Below are 19,387 nucleotides of genomic sequence, written 5' to 3'. Positions count from 1 at the left end.
CTCAGAGTCCATAAAGCCTTGACAGCAGGACAAGGCAGCAGTTCTTGGCAGCTAAAGGCTTCTCCAAAGATGCTCCAACATTTCAAATAAATGGCAAATATTTTTTTTATTAAGTTCCAAGTTACCAGCATTACAGCATATCTACACAGATCTGAACTGTAAAGCAAATTACCACTCTTCTTCAAACATCAGGTTAGATAAAAGCGTGGAGAGCAAGCTATGCATAAAAATATTGCATCTTCTGTAATTTTCCACATACGTTCATTGACCACTGTTTTAGATTGCTCCTGCAGGGGGCTTAAAATTAGATGGTCTTTAAGGTCCCTTCCAACTCAAACCATTCTATGATTCTATGCTGGAACTATGCATTAACTGCAATACATTGCCAGCCTCATATTCAGGTCTAAGAAAAAAATTCAGTACAGAGGTTTACAAAACCTGCTTTTGAGAATGTTATGCAAGAGGTCTAAACAAATCACAGACTGTGATTCCACTGCACATGTCTGCCTGTTCTGTTTTGTCTTATACTTAGACTAGCAGCTCTCTGGCAGAAACCTTTTTTAGCCTGGTTTCCCAAGCAAACATCACATGTATGACTCATACTGTCCAATCACTTCTTCCCACTCTTCCTTTCACCTCCATCCCTCTAAACGCATCTGTTCACCACCAGATCCAGTTAAATTAAACTGCAAAGTAATGCCCTCTGATACACCTGGTTTCCAGGAGCTTCAAGAAAATCAACAGCCAAGCAGAGGAAAAAGAATTTCCTGTGCTTGCTGAGCAAAGGACTGCAGCACCAACTGAAGTTATCGGCATTGCCTGACTCAAAGGCCATCACAGACACAAGTTTACTCAATCTAAGCTGGATATTTTTACAAGTAAAAAGGTCTAGAACAGCAGAGGGAGAAAACAACCGAGGACGTAAAAAATTGTATGAAACCTACTTTCACTGTACACAGAACAACTTATCTGATCAGATACTTAGGGCACACTGTGCTTGTGAATCACAATCATGATAATGCCATGACAAAAAACATCACAGTGCCTCCTCTGTGTATTAGTTAGGCCCACATGCACAGAGGTGAGACAACTAGAGTAAACAGCTTCCATGTTGTTTGAATAGAACAGAAGTCACAACACACATGTCAAGAAATCAGAGAAGAGTATTTTTACCCTCATTTTAATGTTCAAATGAATGGCCCCCACAACTGTCAGAGCACCACATACATAACAGACTGCTTATTAGGTGTCCCTGCCTATAGCAGGGGGGCTGGAATTAAATGATCCTAAAAGTGCCTTCCAACCCAAACCATTCTATGCTTCAATGATACAATTCTCCAGGTTGCCCTCCACTACGGAGAATCCTTATGGTGGAAATAAGTTACTGTATATCAGACTTGCATCAACAGAAAAGTAAAGTAATATATTACAATACAGCCCTAAAATATTAGTCATGTTTAGAATACCTAACTGGCAAAACGAAAACTTGTCCACAGTTAAACATAGGCACTCCAATATATAATCTAGCTCTGTGTATTACAGCAATATGGAAAATGGAGAAGTACAGGCTTTAGAGTAGGCAGGCAGCCTGACACATACCAAGAGTGCCAGGATAGCTTACAAAATCCACTCACTACAATTCCTGCCTATCACCACGACCTTATTAGTCACAATAACCGTGACTAGTGTAAACATGTCTATTGCAGTCACAGTAGAACTTACAAAAAAATTCCAAAGAAACATAAAATAACACTGATCAAGAGCTTTTTGTTGCTCTGTTGTGCCCTCATCATTTCTTTCCCCTTGTTTTTGTCAGGTTATAAAGAAACCATGATTAAGCAATACCCGGTACAAGAAATGCATTAATGTTGTCTCACAAAATAGATATTTCCCAGTTTCCCCTTTGTTTTGCTAAGTCAATGAAAGACAACCAGTCAATACTCAGAGAAGAGGAGAAGAGAATCAGCCTCAAGTTTAAAGGTTGAAATGGTAGACAGGATCTCTGCACATCTTTTGCCAATAAGAGTTTGATGTGCTGCACCTCTCCTCAGTAACTACCTCAAAAAATAGCTCCAAAAGGTGTAAGTAGAATTCACTCCACGTTCCCACTCTTTTCTCCAGTATGCTTTTTATAACGTGCTATGCAAACATCTTTTCAGCTATCCATCTCAACATGTCCCAATTCCCAGCACAGATCCCACACTGTCCCCTAGTTTTTCAGAAGCCATGCAGTCTTTTAAGTGCTGGGGGATTCAACACAACCCTTAGTAAGGTGCTCAGGTAATAAAAACTCTTAGTTATTAAAGCAGAGCTGCCTGCTTCTGCTAATTATTTTCCAGGGTGATTCTGACATAACCCAATTCCAAAATTTAACTGCTTTAAGAGCACCTGTCATCACACTAAAGCTACAAGTTTGAGAGCATGAAATTGACTCATACACAAGGCCTACCAGAAGATCCCAAAGCTTGAATTCTTAAGGGTAAGTACTGAACCACATCAATACATTCCACATCAAATTTAATTCAAAGCTACAAAAGAATCAGTGGACTATGTGAAAACAACTTCAATTTCGTAGTAAAATTGTTACAAATATTCATTTATACTTCAACAGAGAAAATGGAGCACAGAAGAATGCAAAAACACTCTCATAAGCAGAAGTACCCTTCCTGATACAAAGCAAAAAACTATGTTATAAAACCTGCAAACATTACTAGCTAACGCTGGTGGACATCACTGCCTTGAAAACTTCCATTTAGTGACTACAAACACTGCAAGGCAAAGGTCATCCAACTCAAGGAAGTCAATTTCCAAATCGTTCCTACCATTCATGTTCATTTTAGGGGAACTTCTGAAGAGAGATATGAGAGGCAGTGGAGTGACAAGGGAAAAGCATTGAAGCTCCTCTTTTCCAGATAACCTAAACTTTCATAGCATGGTCAACACAACCTTTTTGCTGCAAATCTTCTCAATTCATAAATGCAGATAATTAAAGTACTAAGTGATTTTCTGAGAAGCTGAGGGCTCTTTGTAATAGAATTTGCACATTAACTGCTCCTTTTTCACAAACCTGTATTTCCTTAATCAGTATAGCAATTTCTGCTCTCTCAGAAAAACACGAACTTAAAGATTTTCCTAAGGACATTCTCCTATGATCAGCCCTGATTCCAGAGTCATACTCCCAGTTAGGTGCCTTGAAAGAGACATCAAGCCAAGCAATCAATCATGAATCACAGAATGGCCTAGATTGAAAAGGACCACAATGATCATCGAGTTTCAATCCCCCTGCTGTGTGCAGGGTCCCAACCACCAGACCAGGCTGCCCAGAGCCACATCCAGCCTGGCCTTGAATGCCTCCAGGGATGAGGCATCCACAACCTCCTCAGGCAGCCTGTTCCAGTGCTTCACCACGCTCTGCGTGAAAAACTTCTGCTTAACACCTAACCGAACCCTCCCCTGTCTTAGTTTAAGAACATTCTGCCTTGTCCTATCACTATCTGCCCTGGTAAAGAGCCATTTGCCCTCCTGTTTGTATGCTCCCTTCAAGAACTGGAAGGCCACAATGAGGTCTCCCTGGAGCCTTCTCTTTTCCCAGCTGAACAAGCCCAGTTCCCTCAATCTTTCATCACAGGAGAGGTGCTCCAGCCCTCTGATCATCTTAGTGGCCCTCCTCCAGGCCCGCTCCAAGAGCTCCACATCCTTCCTGTACTGGGGGCCCCAGACCTGGACGCAGTACTGCAGATGGGGCCTCACAAGAGCTGAGAAGAAGGGGACAATCACCTCCCTCTCCCTGCTGGCCACCCTTTTTTTAAACGCAACCCAGAACCCAGAATAGTTGACCTTCCAGGCTGCAAACACACACTGCGGGCTCATGTCCAGCTTCTCATGCACCAGGGCGTCCAAGTCCTTTTCTGCAGGGCTACTGTCAAGGAGATCTTCCCCCAGTCTTCATAAACATGTGGGATTGCCCTGACCCAAGTGCAGCACCCTGCACTTGGCCTTACTGAACCTCATTAGGTTCATATGGGCCCACTTCTCCAGCCTGTTCAGGTCCCTCTGGATGGCTTCCCAAGTCAAAAAAAAAAAAACTTTACAGACATAAATTTCTAATTGTAAATATACGGTGTAAAGATTCAAAGACAGCAATACACTGCCCTGAGCTAGCTCACAATAGACTAAAATGTGCACGAGGTATTTCATAATACCATATAGACTTTACATCTACAGTAACAAGTTGCACACCTAAGCTACAAGTTTTTTGAAGAACAGCTGTTCTGCTTTGAAACTAGTGCTTATCACTGCTGTTTCATGTGGCCTTTTTCTGGTTTTGTTTTGTTTTTTTCTAAAAAGTACCAGAAAAGGAACTAATCAACCACACCATTGTTTGTATCAGCCATGATGCATTATCTTTCTTCCAGCCTGAAGAACATTAAGAATCCTCAGTCATTCCACTCAGTCTTCATCCATAGTAGTGAGTCATTATTGTTGCCCCCTTGTACTTTCTCAGTTCTACTATATATTATTTGAGAAAAGGCTATGCATCAGAAATGATCAAAAAAATACACAAAACATTAATTTGAGATGTTGTATGGATGTTGCACCGGTTGCACAGATAAAATTACCTGTTTTACTCTCTATTCTATTCCTATACTTTCTATACCACACTTCAGAAAATCAGCTGTTTAAGCTGGGAGAAGTGGCATCAATCAACATCTGAAAAAAATATTCTTACCTCCTGAGAGGAAAGTGCTTGAAACATAATTTTCAAGTACATAGAAAAATAGGCCCAAACAGTATGCCTTTGTACATAAGATTTATTTCCTCTGATTTTGCTTTCTTATGGCCTTTCAAGGTTTGAAACTGAAGCAAGCTATAGATAATAGATTTACTGAACATAGGCAAGTACACCAAAATCTTCTGACAGCAGGCTGACCCAGGCAGTTGGAAAAAAAAAAAAAAAAAAAGACTGTAGTGGGCAGTCTAGAATAACAGGCAGCCTAAAATAACTTCCTCATAGGAAGTATTTAGACATAATTAGTTAATGTCCTGGACTTAACGCCTATCATCGTTTTATTGAAACAACTATTATTTAGCAACAGATACTCTCCGTGATTATATAACAATCATTTCTATATTTAAATATCTTTATAGATGATCTAGGTGAGAGAATTCAGTGCACCCTCAGTAAGTTTGCAAATGACACTAAGTTAAGGAGGTAGCGTTCAGCTGTCTGAAGGTAGCAAGGCCACTCAGAGGGATCTGGACAGCCTGGATTGCCAGGCTAAGGCCAACGGGATGAAGTTGAACGATACCGGGTGCCAGGTACTGCAGTTTGGTCACAACAACCCCATGCAATGCTACATTCTTTGGGCAGAGTGGCAGGAAAACTGCACTGAGGAAAAGGATGTGGGGGTGTTTGTCAACACTTGGCTGAACATGGGTCAGCAGCACGCCCAGGAGCCAGAAAGGTCACTGACACACAGCCTACATCAGAAATGGAGCAGGCAGCAGCACTATGGAGGTGATCACCCCCTGTGGTGAGGTCACACCTCAAGTACTGCAATCAGTTTTGGGCACCTCACTACAAGAAAGAAATTAAGGCCCTGGAGAACGTCTAGTGAAGCTGTGAAAAGTCTGGAACATGAGTCCTTTGAGGAGCAGCTGAAGGAACTGAGATTGTTTGGTCTGGAGAAGAGAAGGCTCAGGGGAGACCTTAAAGCTCTCAACTACAACCTGAAAGGACGTTGTGGCAAGGTGGGTGTTGGCCTCTTCTCCAAGGTAACTAATGACAACAGGGAATGGCCTCAAGTTGCATCCAGGGATTTTCAGGGTGACTATTAGGAAAAATTTCTTCCTAAAAAAAGTGGTGAGTATTGAAACATGCTGCTCAGGGAAGTTGGTGGAGTCACCATGCTTGGAAGTGTTCAAGAAATTTGTAGATGCAGTACTTAGGAACAGGTTTAGTGGGCAATATAGGTGGAAGGTGAACTGTTACATTAGATGACCTTAGAGGCTCTTTCCAACCTTAATGACTCCGTGATTTTGAATCATACATCAGTGAACCCAAATGTATCTTCTAACAATTACTTCCTGATAGACAACCCTACTCAAATTCTCAATACAAATAACCAAGAAGCACAACAGACCACCTGTGACAAGATTTAAAGCAAGAAGGTCCCCAAATAATACCAAGGCCAACCACCACACTACAGTAATATTTAGCAGTTTCTAAATAAGCTTACAAAACTAATATAAAAATAGCATGCAAGCTAATGTATGTCATATTCCTAACACTTTCCAACACTTGCATTCTAGTTCATTCCTAATCAGATGTTTTGATACAATAATCTATAACCATGTCAGGCTTTTATTACTAAATATTCTATTTACACTCCATTTTAATTAATATTCCCACCTACTCCTTTCAGCACATGCTGGGTCTCCTATGCTAACACAAAAGTGCTGATAATCATTAAGCTAGCCCATTATGACCTTCTGAAGTTCCCACTTTCATTATTCAAAAAATAATCTCAACACTTTCAGATTTTGCCAGTTAACTTTTAAATCCCTTTCCCTAACAGAAGAATATAAGTTACCATATTTTAAGCAGGTTTTCTGCCACACTACAATCTAAGCCCCCAGCTAGGTTTCCATACCATAGTATTTACAAAAAGCAGTTTCACTCACCATTTCATGGCAAACCAGTTTTGGCAGCAACTTCTTACAAGGCAGGCAGATAGGGATATTTTTATATATTACTTTTTATTTGTAAACGACAAGCAAATTACATTGACCTTCTACCAGATTTTCAAGACTTAATTTTTTCATATCCTTGTAACTTGCATCCAGAAGTCAAAAAAAAAAAAAAAAAAAAAACCACTTTATCCAATCTATTTAGACAGAAAGCTTTCCAGAACCCTTAATAATGCAGTGCTCATTTTTTGACAAGATACTGTAAGACAGCAACTGAAAGTGAGAAGGAAAAAAAAGAAAAAGGGAGGTGTGGAAGAAAGGGAATATAAAGAGAACTGAAATTTAAGGAAAAGCAGCTCCCACACTTCTATCCTGAGGGGAAAAGGGAAACGTGGCAATCCTGTTGCTCTTCATTTTAGCTTTCCTCTTATGTTTTACTTTTTGACTGTTATGCTTATGCACAGATACTTTAATGTCAACGTGCACAGTAAAGAACACAAAAGTTAATTCATTATACCAGTCAGTAAAAACAAAGTCAGTAAAAATAGTAAAAAAAAAAAAAACCAAAAAAAAAAAAAAAACCAAGCACTGTGTTTCAAAACTGGACGTGTGTTCTTTCTTCAGCTCTGATGCCTGAGTGTATTGTGCAATTTCACAGATTAGTAACACTGTACTTCCTGTTTGCTTTCCACTGTTTTAAAACTATAGCTTATTTGTTTGATTTATACAGAAGTATCACTGAGTACATTAAATGTATATACAGCCCAAGCTCTCTCATATCTTTCAGCCAAGTATATGAGAAATAAAGGAAAGGTTTCATCTGTTTGTTGTTGTTTGTTTTAAAGGACTGCACTACTAATCTGCTGCTCCATTAAAATGTTTTCAATAAAAAAAAAAAAATCTTGGTTAAAAGCCCCAGAAGCTAGAAACGTGTGCAAAACATACTTCCATCATTCTCCTCTGTATCACAGAAGCACAGACAAGAGCTCTCTCATGCCTACTTCAGGTTACAAAGTGATGAAGCTTGAAAGTGCAAAAAGAAATAAAACAAACAAATGGAGCAAAATATTATTGTTAACTCTGAATTTCTAACAGAAAAAAAAAAAAAAACCAGAACAATTTTGTACTTCATTCTCACTTGAAAACATCAGCTATGAGTGTTTCTTTGTACGCTGTGCCATTTATATCTAAGATGGATCAAGAAAATGTGCTAGTCTTGTTAGGAACAGAATATTACATTTAGAGGACTCATTCAAAATTGCTTTCAGGCAATGAAAAATTCTTTGCTTTAGACTTCAGAGGCTGAATTTTTACTAGAGAAGAAAAAACTTACTAGCAAATAGTTGCATAACTGCAAGTTAATGTCCCTGACAGCGAGGATGTCAAAAGGTCTTCAGGTCTTCCATGAACTGGTTAAGTATGTTCAGACTCTAGTCACTTGAAGTAGAACTATGGGGAGTTGTACTAGATGACCTTTAAAAGGTCCCTTTCAACTCTAAGGATTCTATGATTCAAGGAACACTAATATCTTTAACATATTCCAGTAATAAGATAAATGATAAAAAATGCAAAACAAGAATCAGAAGCCCAAGCAGACAATCTGCTTTGTTAAACAAAATTCATTCCAACTTCTACTAAAGACTTTATTCTAGTCAAAAGCCCTTATAAAACAACACTACTAAGTTTATTATTGTTCAAAGTCAGGAAACTTGTAAGTTAAATCTGAATTCATATTTTCTTTAAGAAAGATTTTGGAAGTGCTTTCACGACTGCTCTGCGTTTGTGAGGACTGAAACACTGTGTTCAGATGAAAAGTCTTCAGTATGGGAGACATGCAGACCTGTTGGAGCACACCCACAGGAGGGCCATAAAAATAATCCACAGAATGGAATATCACTCCAATAAGAACAGGCTGAAAGAGCTGGGGCTGCTTAGCCTGGAGAAGAGAAGGTTCTAAGGAGCAGCCATTCAGTATCTAAAGCTGTAAGAAAGAAGGGGACAGACTCCTTAGCAGGGTGTGCTGTGACAAGGCATGGGGAAATGGTTTCAAAGCAAAGTAGGCAGATTTAGATTTGATATAATGAGGAAGGTGTTTTTACAGTAAGAGTGGTGAGGCACTGCCACAGGTTGCCCAGAGAGATGGTGTGTGTCCCATCCCTGGAGACATTCAAGATCAGGCTGGAAGGGCTGGGTGTCCCTGTTCATCGCAGGGGAGTTGGACTAAATGATCTTTAACAGACTCTTCAAATTCAAATGATTCTATGATAATGTTAAATTATCAAACTTTACATTACATGAGAAGCTTACATAACCCTCACAATTGACTATGGAGCAAGGGAATGAGCACGGTGGCTTGTCTGCCACCTATCTATTGTTACAGAACCACAGCAGTATGTGCTCATGCAAACCTGCAATCAGAAATTACTTCACACCACATTCCACTTGTCTAGTAGCTACCAAGACCTACACATAACACAAGGACTTCCCTGAAATGTTAAAAGGAAGGAGAAAAAGAAACAAAACAAAACCACCACAACACACTCCCAGTGTATGACTGTGATATCACTTCAACCATTCTGACAGTTCATAACTTCCCTGGAGTCCATAGCATTCATCTGTAAGCAGCATTAGGAAAGCAAGAAAGAAAGAGCTCAACTCTGTCCTGGTTAAACTATTAAGTCCTCAAAAACAGTAAAATCACACATCAAAAAGCAGTAATTAGAACTTTCCACTTAGAGAAAATGAATAAAAACAAAGAAAAAAACAAAAACAAAAAAAAACCCTTTCCCTTAAAAGCTACTGTAGTAAATTTTAAGGAAAAACAAACAAACAAGAAAAACCATGTTGGTGTTCTGTATGAAAAAAAAAAAAAAAAAAAAAAAAAAAAGGTACATCACTCAAAAGATCTGCTCTACATGCTACAAGGGCTGTTCTGAAAGCCCTTAGAATGCTTCTCCTGGATCACTTCAATTCCTGATGATTGGGAAAAGGAGATTTCCCCTTTAGCCAAACCATGTCCCTTTGAGAAAACAGAAGTAAGATCTCTGAAACGTGCAATGGTCCTCACGTATGATTTTTTTGGGTCATTACCTGAGAAGATCAACAGATTATCCTAAGTCTGAACTAACACCTACAGATAAAGAAAAAAGCCTACAGATGCAAAGAAAACAAACTTTTAAAGGCAGTGTTGGATAAAACCAGTCCCTGTTCTTTATATTTGTACACAGACCAAAACAATTAAAGAATGTCACTGGCTGTAGTTTAACTCAGAATTCAAAGGAAGTTTGGCAGTTCTAGTTTACAAGACTCATAATGACAGCAAAAACGACATGATTTGCTTAATCTGACACTACCACAGAAACCGCAGAACAACACTGCCACCCTGCCCCCAATTTACAAACTTTTATTCCGGAAGGCACACTGGAGCAGCTTATCTACTGACTTAGAGTCTTAAGCAATTTGTTAAGAGCTCAGAAGACACTTTTTAATTGAGGTGCAGAAGTAGGTAAGCAGAGTACTAACCTAGCTTAAAAGATAATGACATATTTATCCCTTCTCTTCAGTCTTTATAAAGAAAGAAAATATTTTTACCCTAACTGAAAGTAACTTCCAAGAGTCACTTAAGCACAACTTGAAGGAAGGCATGATACACAGGTGCCCGCATTTATCCATCACACAATTCATTCCCCCTCCAAGCCACTTCAATTTCTGCATTTTAGCAAGTGGACACACATATTTTTTGTTAGTCTTTTGGTTTTAAGCTAACAGTTTTGTTTAAGTGAATAAACAGTATGCCATATTTATTAATTGGAAATTGTTAAGTCATTAGTTGTCTTTTTTTTTTTTTTTTTTTAAATTTCCAATCAAGTGTTTTAACAGTGTAAGGATTCCGAAGCATGAAAAAGCTGAATGCAATACCAACTTCCTGTGATAGATACTGGTTTTTGGGAACAAAGAAGAGTCAGGTGGAAAAAGAAGAATCTCCTTTCCTAGGTACATTCTTCTCAGATAAAAATAAATAAATAAAAAACAGGGAAATGCATAGCAATTTCAACTTACCAAAGTTCTCAATTTCACGTGAAATGGAAAAGGTCAAGCAACAGAACTAGCTAACATTTCTCTTCCTTCCAAGGAATTAGGCAAATAAATTGGCTCTGAACTCTGTGAGTACTCCCAAGATTTAAGAAGCACCTTCAGATAGGTGATTATTTTAACTTTATTGACAATCCTTAAACAAGAACATATAAACTCGCAATGTTTTGTTCATTGATGTTCAACAACAAATGTAAATCATCTTTCCAACAAAATGAATTTACACTCTTTCAGTAGCAAGCTGTTCCATGCTGACAGATTAAACGTGTCCCAGGTACATAAAATTGCTTTCATGTTTTCAGGCATTATTATGTATTTAAGGGAATTATCCTACAGTATCACTGAAAAAATAATGGTAAGCTATTTGAGCTACATGCATTTACAAAAATCACATCTTTATTCTTAAGAACTAAAACACACATCAAAGTGATAAAAGGATTCTAAGCAGTTTTACAAGTATCATCAGCTGGAAACATTTCCAGTTGCCCCATCTGAAAGCGCCTCAAGTTTTCAGATAAGCTATGCTTTTACAACTGCTAAACGTTTCTCAAGTGGAAGAAAAATCCTCAGATATTTTCTACTGAAATTTCTTAACTTTTACTAAATTAAAATAATTATTCAGTGTAAACCTCTACCAACATGGCAAACCATACCAAGTGCAGCGGACACATAAAAAAAGCAGCCCAAGTTAATGAAGAATTATCACAGTCAATCACTAATCACTTAAAAAAAAAAAAAAAAGATTAAACTAAATTAAGGGGAGACACTACCATGGCAGTATTGTCTTTCAAGCATACATTTATAAATAACCCAGCCATCTGGGGTTAGTGACAGTAATAAAATTGGCTTACTAGACAGTAAACTTGCAAAACCTGGACAGAATTTTCAATATGACAGAGGTCCCATGTGAAAACACAGCTGAAATACAAAAAGCACTTTTTGTTTCATGCAAACACTGGAGAGCTCCCCTTAAAAATCAGATGGCATTCAGTCCTTTTCTCTCTGATGTACAGTTTAAACAACACGCAGATCTGGAAGCAGAGGTAGAACACCCTGCTTTAACTTGGCTGAGAACTGGTCCTGTTCCAAATGTAAGACTCCTACCCCCCTCCCAAAAAAAAAAACCGAACAAACAAACAAAAACAACAGGTAAACAAGCAGTGACACCAAGTTGTAACATCTCATGCCACAACACAAAGAAAGATAAGTGGCACAAACAGGTTCTCTGAGGCCTGACGCTCACACAGCCCGCTCAGCTGAACGCACACGCGGAGGCCCCAGCCGTGCTCACAGCCAAAGCCGAGCGGTGACCTCTCCCGGCGCGCACGCAGGAAGGTGACAGCGGCTCGCTGTGAGGGGCAGTGCTCCTCCAGCTCCTGGCCCTCCTCCTCAGTCCCACCCCACTAAGGTGAAACCGGCCGTTACACCACCGCTCCTTAACCCCACTCCTCTCTTCCATCCCAGCCGGGCGCTGACAGCGGCGGGGCTCAGCCCTCGGACAGAAGGAACGCGGTGCCCGGCTGACAGCGGCATCCCGCTCCCTCCGCCGACAGGCCGGGCTGGGGGGCTCTCCACAGACACTACCAGCACCGAGGGGAAAGCGGGAGCCGCCGTGCCCCTCCGCCGCCCTGCAGCAGGGCGCGGGGCTACGACGGGTTAACGCCGGAAAGCCGGAGCGAGTGCTCGGCGCGGCGCCCTTCGCCATTTTACCCCCACGCCCATCGCCCTCCTCCTGCCGCGCCGTGACAGGGCAGCCCCCAGCCCCCGCTTCCCCATTGCGGACGCGGGGGAACAGGAAAGCTGCGGCCGTTCTCCTCCTCAGACCGGCCCAGACCGCACGGCGGAACGGCTGCGGCACCGTTTCGTTCCGTACCGTGGCTCGCAGCCTCCCAGCTGCTGCCCTCGCTTCCTCCACGCACCTTTTTCTCCTTCTCCTTTCTCTCCCGCCAGCTGCTCACCCCTCCGCGCCGCGCTCCGCCGCGCAGGATGATGCCATCTCACCGCGGCATCGAAGGATCGCGCACGGCACCCCCTGCGCGCACCCGCCGGCCGGACAGCCCCGTGTGCGCGCCCCGGGCCCGGGAGCAGGAACTCGTGGAGCCTCCTCCGCCGCCCGGGCCCAGCCGGAGCCAAGCAGTGCGCAGCGGCAGTGGGAGGGAGAAAGGAGAGGCTGAAGCGAGGCTCTTCCAAGGGGACAGAGCTTATTGCGAGCGCCTGCCCCGGGCTGAACCAAGTCGGGCGCTGCGGCGGGGAGAGAGCCGGGCGCGCTGAATCAGCCGCTCCGCGCGGGGAGGAGGAGCCGCGCTCCAGAACGGAGGTGGTGTCCGTGCGCGGCGTGCGCTGGCTGGATAAGGGTGACTGCGGTTAAATCGCCTGCCCCGAGAGGGCTCCGGGAGGTGCGGGGCCGGCGCACCCAGCAGCTCTACGAGCGATAAAACGGAGGCGGCTGCTTCCGGGACCTGCCCGGCTGGGCTCCTTCCCTTCACGTCCCAACTCGGGAGCAAGCTCGGAGGGGAAGGCAGCTGACAGGAGCACCAGGGCGGTGCGAGTTCCCCTTCCCGCATGGTACCTCGGACTCTGCGCCGGGCTGGGCGTGAGGCTGCCCACGGGGGCCTGCGCTGCCCCCGTGCATGAGGCTAAGGGGCAGCTTTGCTTCTTCACACCATATAGCATACAGCGTGCTGCTAACGTGGTGATAACGCAGGCTTCGGGGTGTAAACAAGGCCTCTGAGGATCTGTCACAACGCCCAGCGCTGCTGTTAATTGCATAGAACAAAAGCTTGCAGTGTGAGACCCTGAAGTGACTGCCAGCAGTTTTGTTGTTTCTGAGAAACAACATGAGTGCCAATAGCCTGATTTGGACGCGTGGATTCCTTCAGGAAACAAAAGGGAAGCAAGCAGATAGAAGTTCTACTTTCCAAACTAATCATTCTTTATGCAGGATTTGTAGGAGAAGCACAAAGTTTGGGAAAGATGATGTTCTGTAAAGTTAAAGAAATATCTTAGACTGGGCTTCTCAAAGGGAGCGTCCCACTCAGCTCTGCCTGGTGCAGCCTCATCTCAAGCGCTGGGTGCAGGTATGGGCACCACAATATCGGAGCTAAAAGGATGGGCTGTAGGGCTGTGGAGATGGGGAAGGATCTGAGGGCAAGGTGTATGAAGAGCAGTTGGGGTCCCTGTGTGTGCTCAGCGCAGAGCAGAGGAGCTGAGGGGAGGAATGATGGTGGCTGCAGCTCCTCACAGGGAGTGGAGGGGCAACGCTGAGCTGTGCTCTTTGTGACAGCTACAGGAGACGGGCGGGTGGGGATTGGGGACAGGTTCTGCACCAGAGTGTTGAGATCCTAGAGTAGGCACCCAAAATCAGCAGTCATGGCTGTAAGCTTCCAGAGTTCAAGAGTGTGTGGACAGAGCTCTCAAAGGAGTTGGATTCAATGATCCCTTTCAACTCAGGATAACCTATGATTCTGTGATCTTCTTTTCACTGATACAACTCCCTGGAAACTGAAATATTTTGAGTTTTTGCACACCGCAATTGTAACATGTTGGAAATATCCAAATAATTTATCAGGACGGTGTCTCTGATAACGCAGATTTTATTCGCAATTGCAATGGCAGGCCTCCTGCATCAGGACAGCACCCAGAAAACTGTTACATCTTTTTATGTCCTGTTGCCCGACACTTCTCTCATTCTCCTCTAGTTCCTCATTGGCTGAGTACTTTAGGTTCACAGTCTTCTCGACGCTTCACTGAACATACAAACACTGGAGAAACATAAGTCTTCACTGGCTAAGCATAAACCTCCAATTAATTAATTAGCTTCTGACCCTTCCTCCACCCTTGGTCATTGTTTCTGGATATCTGCTTGTCCTCCCTTGCATAGAGATAAGCTCAGAAGGAGGACAGAGGGGAGTATCTTGATGCCTGCCTGTCACATCCCAACCTTCCCAGAGAGTGAGACAGTCCGGCCTTGTGTAGAGGCCCTAGCTTCTTTGATGTTTGTTAAATCTGTTTTTCTTTTGCTGGGAGTTTCTTATCCTAACAGAGCAACCCTACAGTATGTTTTCTAATCCCTAACACTATACCCACATTGTTTGGAACATTTAACAGCTATTGCAGTTTTGCAAGAAAGAATTAATCACATAATTCAGCAACTGCATTTCTAAAACATGCTACTAACATATACAGTATTTCTACTTTTTAGATCAACTATATCTAAGGATAAGTTACAGAATGCAAATACGTTATGTCCTACTTCTTCAAGCCAATTGCCCTTTTTAATATCTAATGCAGAAACAACATTCCATTCCCACAATTCCCCCTTCCCCCCCCCCCCTTTTTTTTTTTTTTTTTTTTGTTTTTTTTTTTGTATAATGTTGATTTCTGCAATTGTTTTCTAGGGTACAACTTGAAAGCTATCTTCTTCTTCCTCACTTTCTTCATTCTCCATTTCTTCTAATACCATCATTTTATACGAGTACGGCGGTGGCTCTATTCTTGTTTGCTTCAGTAGTGCTGTCTCGATTAATCGTTGTACCAGTCCCCTCACTCAGGGGATAATACAGTAAACTGTGGCCATCAGGACCCCTACTACAATCAAAGATGTAAATATGGGCACAATCATCCCCATCCATTTGCCAGACCAGGACTCCAACCATCCAGTAATAGAAGTATCTATTCCTGAATTTTCTGCCAATTCATCAGCAAGAGTGGTAAGCCCTTGCAATGCTTTAGTCATTGTACCATCCAGGGCTGTGTTATTGGGGATGAAGGGTGGTGCCCAGCATTACACATATACCCCCTTTTTCAGCTAGTATCATATCTAGAGCAATCCTGTTTTCCCAGGCCATCCTACTTGTAGCATCCAGTTGTTCCGCAATTCCCTTTTTTGTCTCCTTTGTGTAGTTTATAAATCTCTGTTGATTGTAATAGATGTAGTTAATCCAATCTATGTTTTTGTTGACTGTCACCCACCAGAACAGTAACTTGAACCCTGCAGCAATTTGGTTTCTCACCATAAATTCGTCAGGGACACCTCTAGGCACTCCAATTGAATCTATATATATTGCATAATTAAATGAGACCCCGAAGCCCCTTTTATTCCTTCTGGGTGTGTGTGACATCCCCCTTTCAAATGCCAGAGTGAATGATACAGCTAGTTGAACAAGCACACAGATACCTCCCCAATTAGATGGGAGAGTGGACCATAAGATCTTCCCACCACAATACCACCAGAGATCTGCTCTAGAGATTCCCAATCTCAAATAGTTCCCTGCTGAATCTTCTGTAACATTCAAAGTCTCACTGCATAGAGAGAAATTCCCTATATGCCTGGTAGCTCTTAAACCCTGCCTTGAGAGGCAGGATGTATGATTACCTATGGCTGTGGAGAATCTGGCTACTGGATCTTTTCCACGTATGTCTATTCCAAGGCCAAAAGTGATGTTAACAAGACTGTCAGCCTTGTTAATTGTTATTGCCACTGGATTACATTATAAGGCTTGGCAGTCTGGTTGGGCAATCCCTTTAAACATACTAATCCTATCTTTCAATGTATGTGCCCACGAGGCATCAAATATCCCAGCTGTGTATGTCCAGCCTTGGTAGGTAGTTGTCCACCATACATTATTCCACCCTTTACAAGGGGATCCTCTATTCATACCTAGTTCAGGACATAAGTATTTATTTTCATTACTCAATTGTCGTTGAGTACTTAGGCTCCCACAGGCTATCAAATGACAGGCATCAAATGTGGCAGTCTGAGGCATTTCTTTCCTCGTCACATTCACCCACATCTTAACAGGGTACCCTCCCGATCCCCTCTGTAGGTCATCCTTTTTCCAAGTAATCAGTTGACTAAGACATTCCTTGAAGTGGATTATTATCAGGACCAAAACTACTAATTGGTCCCTACCCATCATCATTGTCAAATCCTAAATCTCTGAATAGTCACTATAGTGAAGAATAGGATATACCCTGCTACAAAACACACACACAAAAAAAGGAAATTCCCTTTGAGTACCTTAATTCTATACAGATTAAAAAACTCCCCACTAATACTATTGAGGAGAAAATACGGATTAGCTTATGATAACTTTTACAATTTCTTTCTGATTTTCATCTTTAGAGGATCTTCCATGGCAACAGCTTCCCACGCTTCAAGGTTAGTGGAAGATTTTACCCGAATGTAGTGAGTCCAACCTTCTCGGCCGTCCTGACAGCTGTTTCAGTTGGTAGAAGTACTTGAAATGGCCCTTTCCAGTCAACTGCAGCTTTGTCTCTTCCCAGATCTGGATCAGGACCCAGTCCCCAGCCTGATGGATGAATCGGAAATTCCACAGGCGGTGTTTGTGCTAACAGTCCTTGGATCCTGAGGGACAATAATGAGGAAGACAATCTGAGTATATAGTTTCTGATCTTTGGTTACAAACTGCGGTATCTCATTTTTCTTTCCTAAATATGGTAACCCAAACGACATTTCATGTAGAGAAACCCCCGCATCTTTTCTTGGTGCTGCCCAGATTTGGAGAAGTACCAGAGGTAAGCACTTGGTCCAGGGGAGTTGAGTCTCTAGGACCAACTTATTCAGGTGTTTCTTTACTGTCTGATTCATTTATTCTAATAAGTCCTGCCAGCGTAACAGTTTTGAAGAACCTGGCATGTACAAGGATTTATGTATTCCCACTTGTTTTCTCAGCCTATATTTAATTATCCCAAAAGGTAAGCTTTCTCTTGTTGTCGGTAGCTCCTACTGCTGTTACAAAATCATCTACAGGTGGTGAAAGGTACCCGTATCCACCAGAAAATAAACCTCTTTATCTTGCTCCCCTAGCTGCAATTTAACCAGTGAATCTGCTAGGGTAAACTTCCCAGATTCCCATTCAACTTTTGCAATTAGAGACGGTTCCCTCCTGCTCAGCTTGGTACACATTCTCTGCTAATTTCATTTCCCTGCAGTTTGCATTCTGCTTTTGATCCACTGAGGGCAGAACTCTCCTTGAGCCCTTCCAGGTCCTGCTCTAGTGAAGCAGCTAATATTCTTCCCAATTTTCTTTTTCTTAACCATCCCTGTTTCTATATATTCTCCAAGCCCCCACAGGGCCCAACTTTTCTTCTGTATTTCTTTCCCATTCTTGCACAGCTGCCTATCTAATCACGCCTCTTTCTTCTCTAGTAAGCAACACATTCATGATAAACATCATTTTCATCCATGACTAGAAATCAGGCTCTATAAATTCATCTAATTGTTCTGCAACTCTTATAGGATCCTCAATTAAGGGATTCATTTCCTTCTCGAAATTCCTAACATTTCTGCTAGTAAAAAGGGGGAGTCATCAGCATACCCTATCTCCCCTAGGGGGGACTAAGGGGGAACTCCCCTAGGAGGATATATTGAAGTATCTGTAAGATTAGTATTAGAGAAAGGAAAATTCTCTAGATCACATCTGCATCATTCCAATTCCCTCAGTAATTAAGAATAAGCACTCTCTCAAGGACCCTGCACGGGATCAGCAGCATGGCCACTCCCTGCCTCTGCAGAGACTGCTGCTGCTTACATTGCTTCAGAACTTTAAGGGCGGGAAGTTATCTAAGGGATCCCATTTATGATCTTTTTGCTTCTCTCCTTTCTCCTTTGAACTTCGACTCTTTTTTGTGAGGGACTGTCTTACTTTTTGCACCCATTAAGCAGCATAAGCCAAGTCCGTTTCAGATAAAGGAGTCTTACTGTTTACATACAAATTCAAAGTCTGACAAACCCAATCTGTCAGACCCACATTTTGGTCAAAATGTTTTTCCACATAGTGGCTCTCTAGACTATGTCTGTACACAATATTTAAACATCTTTTTCCTGTTCTTGTCCCTAGCTTTGGGATTATGTTTTCAGTTCTGAAGCTTATTTGCCAAGGGACTATCTCTAGGCACAATTTCGGGGACCCTTTTCCCCTGTTCTTGGGAGCTCCTATTACGCGTCCCTCCAGAATGCTGCCATGAACTACCCACTCACAGGTTACCACACCCTGATTCTCGGATTTTTGAGCCCAATCCCTCTGGAGTACTACGCCCTGATCTCTCAGATTAATAGGGGTGTACTGCTGACACTTTGTCAAGTGCACAGGGTACCGTATACTAACAGCTCCCTCTCGAGACTCTTCCTTTCATCACCACCACGGTTGCTTCATCCGTCTCTGGCCATGCACCTCACAGGACAAGAGAACTGCAAAGCAGAACTCCATGCTCACTTCGTACTGAAGTGTGTCTCAGTCACACACACTCAAGAGTCTCAACCGACCCGCAAGCCAAGAATTAAATTCCCTTACCTTGGTCCGTGCACGAAGTTACTGGGTTGCAAAGGCCAACACCCGTGCCTACCTGCCTGTTGGCTTTCACATACATACAGGAGCCCGTCCTTTATGCAACAGTCTTGATTTCCTATCAGCTGTTCCAAGGAGTCACCTCAGCACCCAGACAGGAGCACTAAAATCAGCGGGATACACCTATCCTGTCCAGGGCAGCGGGGGAGACCCCAAGAGGCAATGATGATCTTAGACGAGCACCCAAATTGTTGGAAATATCCAAATAATTTATCAGGACGGTGTCTCTGATAACG

At 42.5% G+C, this 19,387-nt stretch overlaps 2 protein-coding genes across 4 annotated transcripts in view; both read right to left on the bottom strand.

The window, feature by feature from the left end:
- The window catches only part of WWP1 (WW domain containing E3 ubiquitin protein ligase 1), a 61,690-nt gene extending 48,872 nt beyond the window's left edge, over positions 1-12,818 (bottom strand). For 2 of the 3 annotated variants that reach the window (XM_042869159.1, XM_042869162.1), the window contains exon 1: positions 12,702-12,818. The gene's annotated coding sequence lies outside the window, so the exon portion shown is untranslated. Of the gene's footprint in view, positions 1-12,655; positions 12,677-12,701 lie in introns of those variants that run through there. The other variant, XM_042869161.1, reaches the window with a different exon arrangement.
- A 3,627-nt stretch (positions 12,819-16,445) lies between these two features.
- Positions 16,446-19,387, bottom strand: part of ATP6V0D2 (ATPase H+ transporting V0 subunit d2) — a 40,638-nt gene continuing 37,696 nt past the window's right edge. Inside the window, exon 8 of the mRNA XM_042869891.1 lies at positions 16,446-17,149. Coding sequence (XP_042725825.1) covers positions 17,075-17,149 — 75 coding nt within the window. The 3' untranslated portion in view covers positions 16,446-17,074. The remainder of the gene's footprint in view (positions 17,150-19,387) is intronic.

Source organism: Lagopus leucura, unplaced genomic scaffold, assembly GCF_019238085.1.
Source record: "Lagopus leucura isolate 7727_CA_CO unplaced genomic scaffold, USGS_WTPT01 Super-Scaffold_100002, whole genome shotgun sequence".
In the NCBI taxonomy this organism is placed as follows: domain Eukaryota; kingdom Metazoa; phylum Chordata; class Aves; order Galliformes; family Phasianidae; genus Lagopus; species Lagopus leucura.
This window is presented reverse-complemented; position numbering and strand designations above follow the sequence as displayed.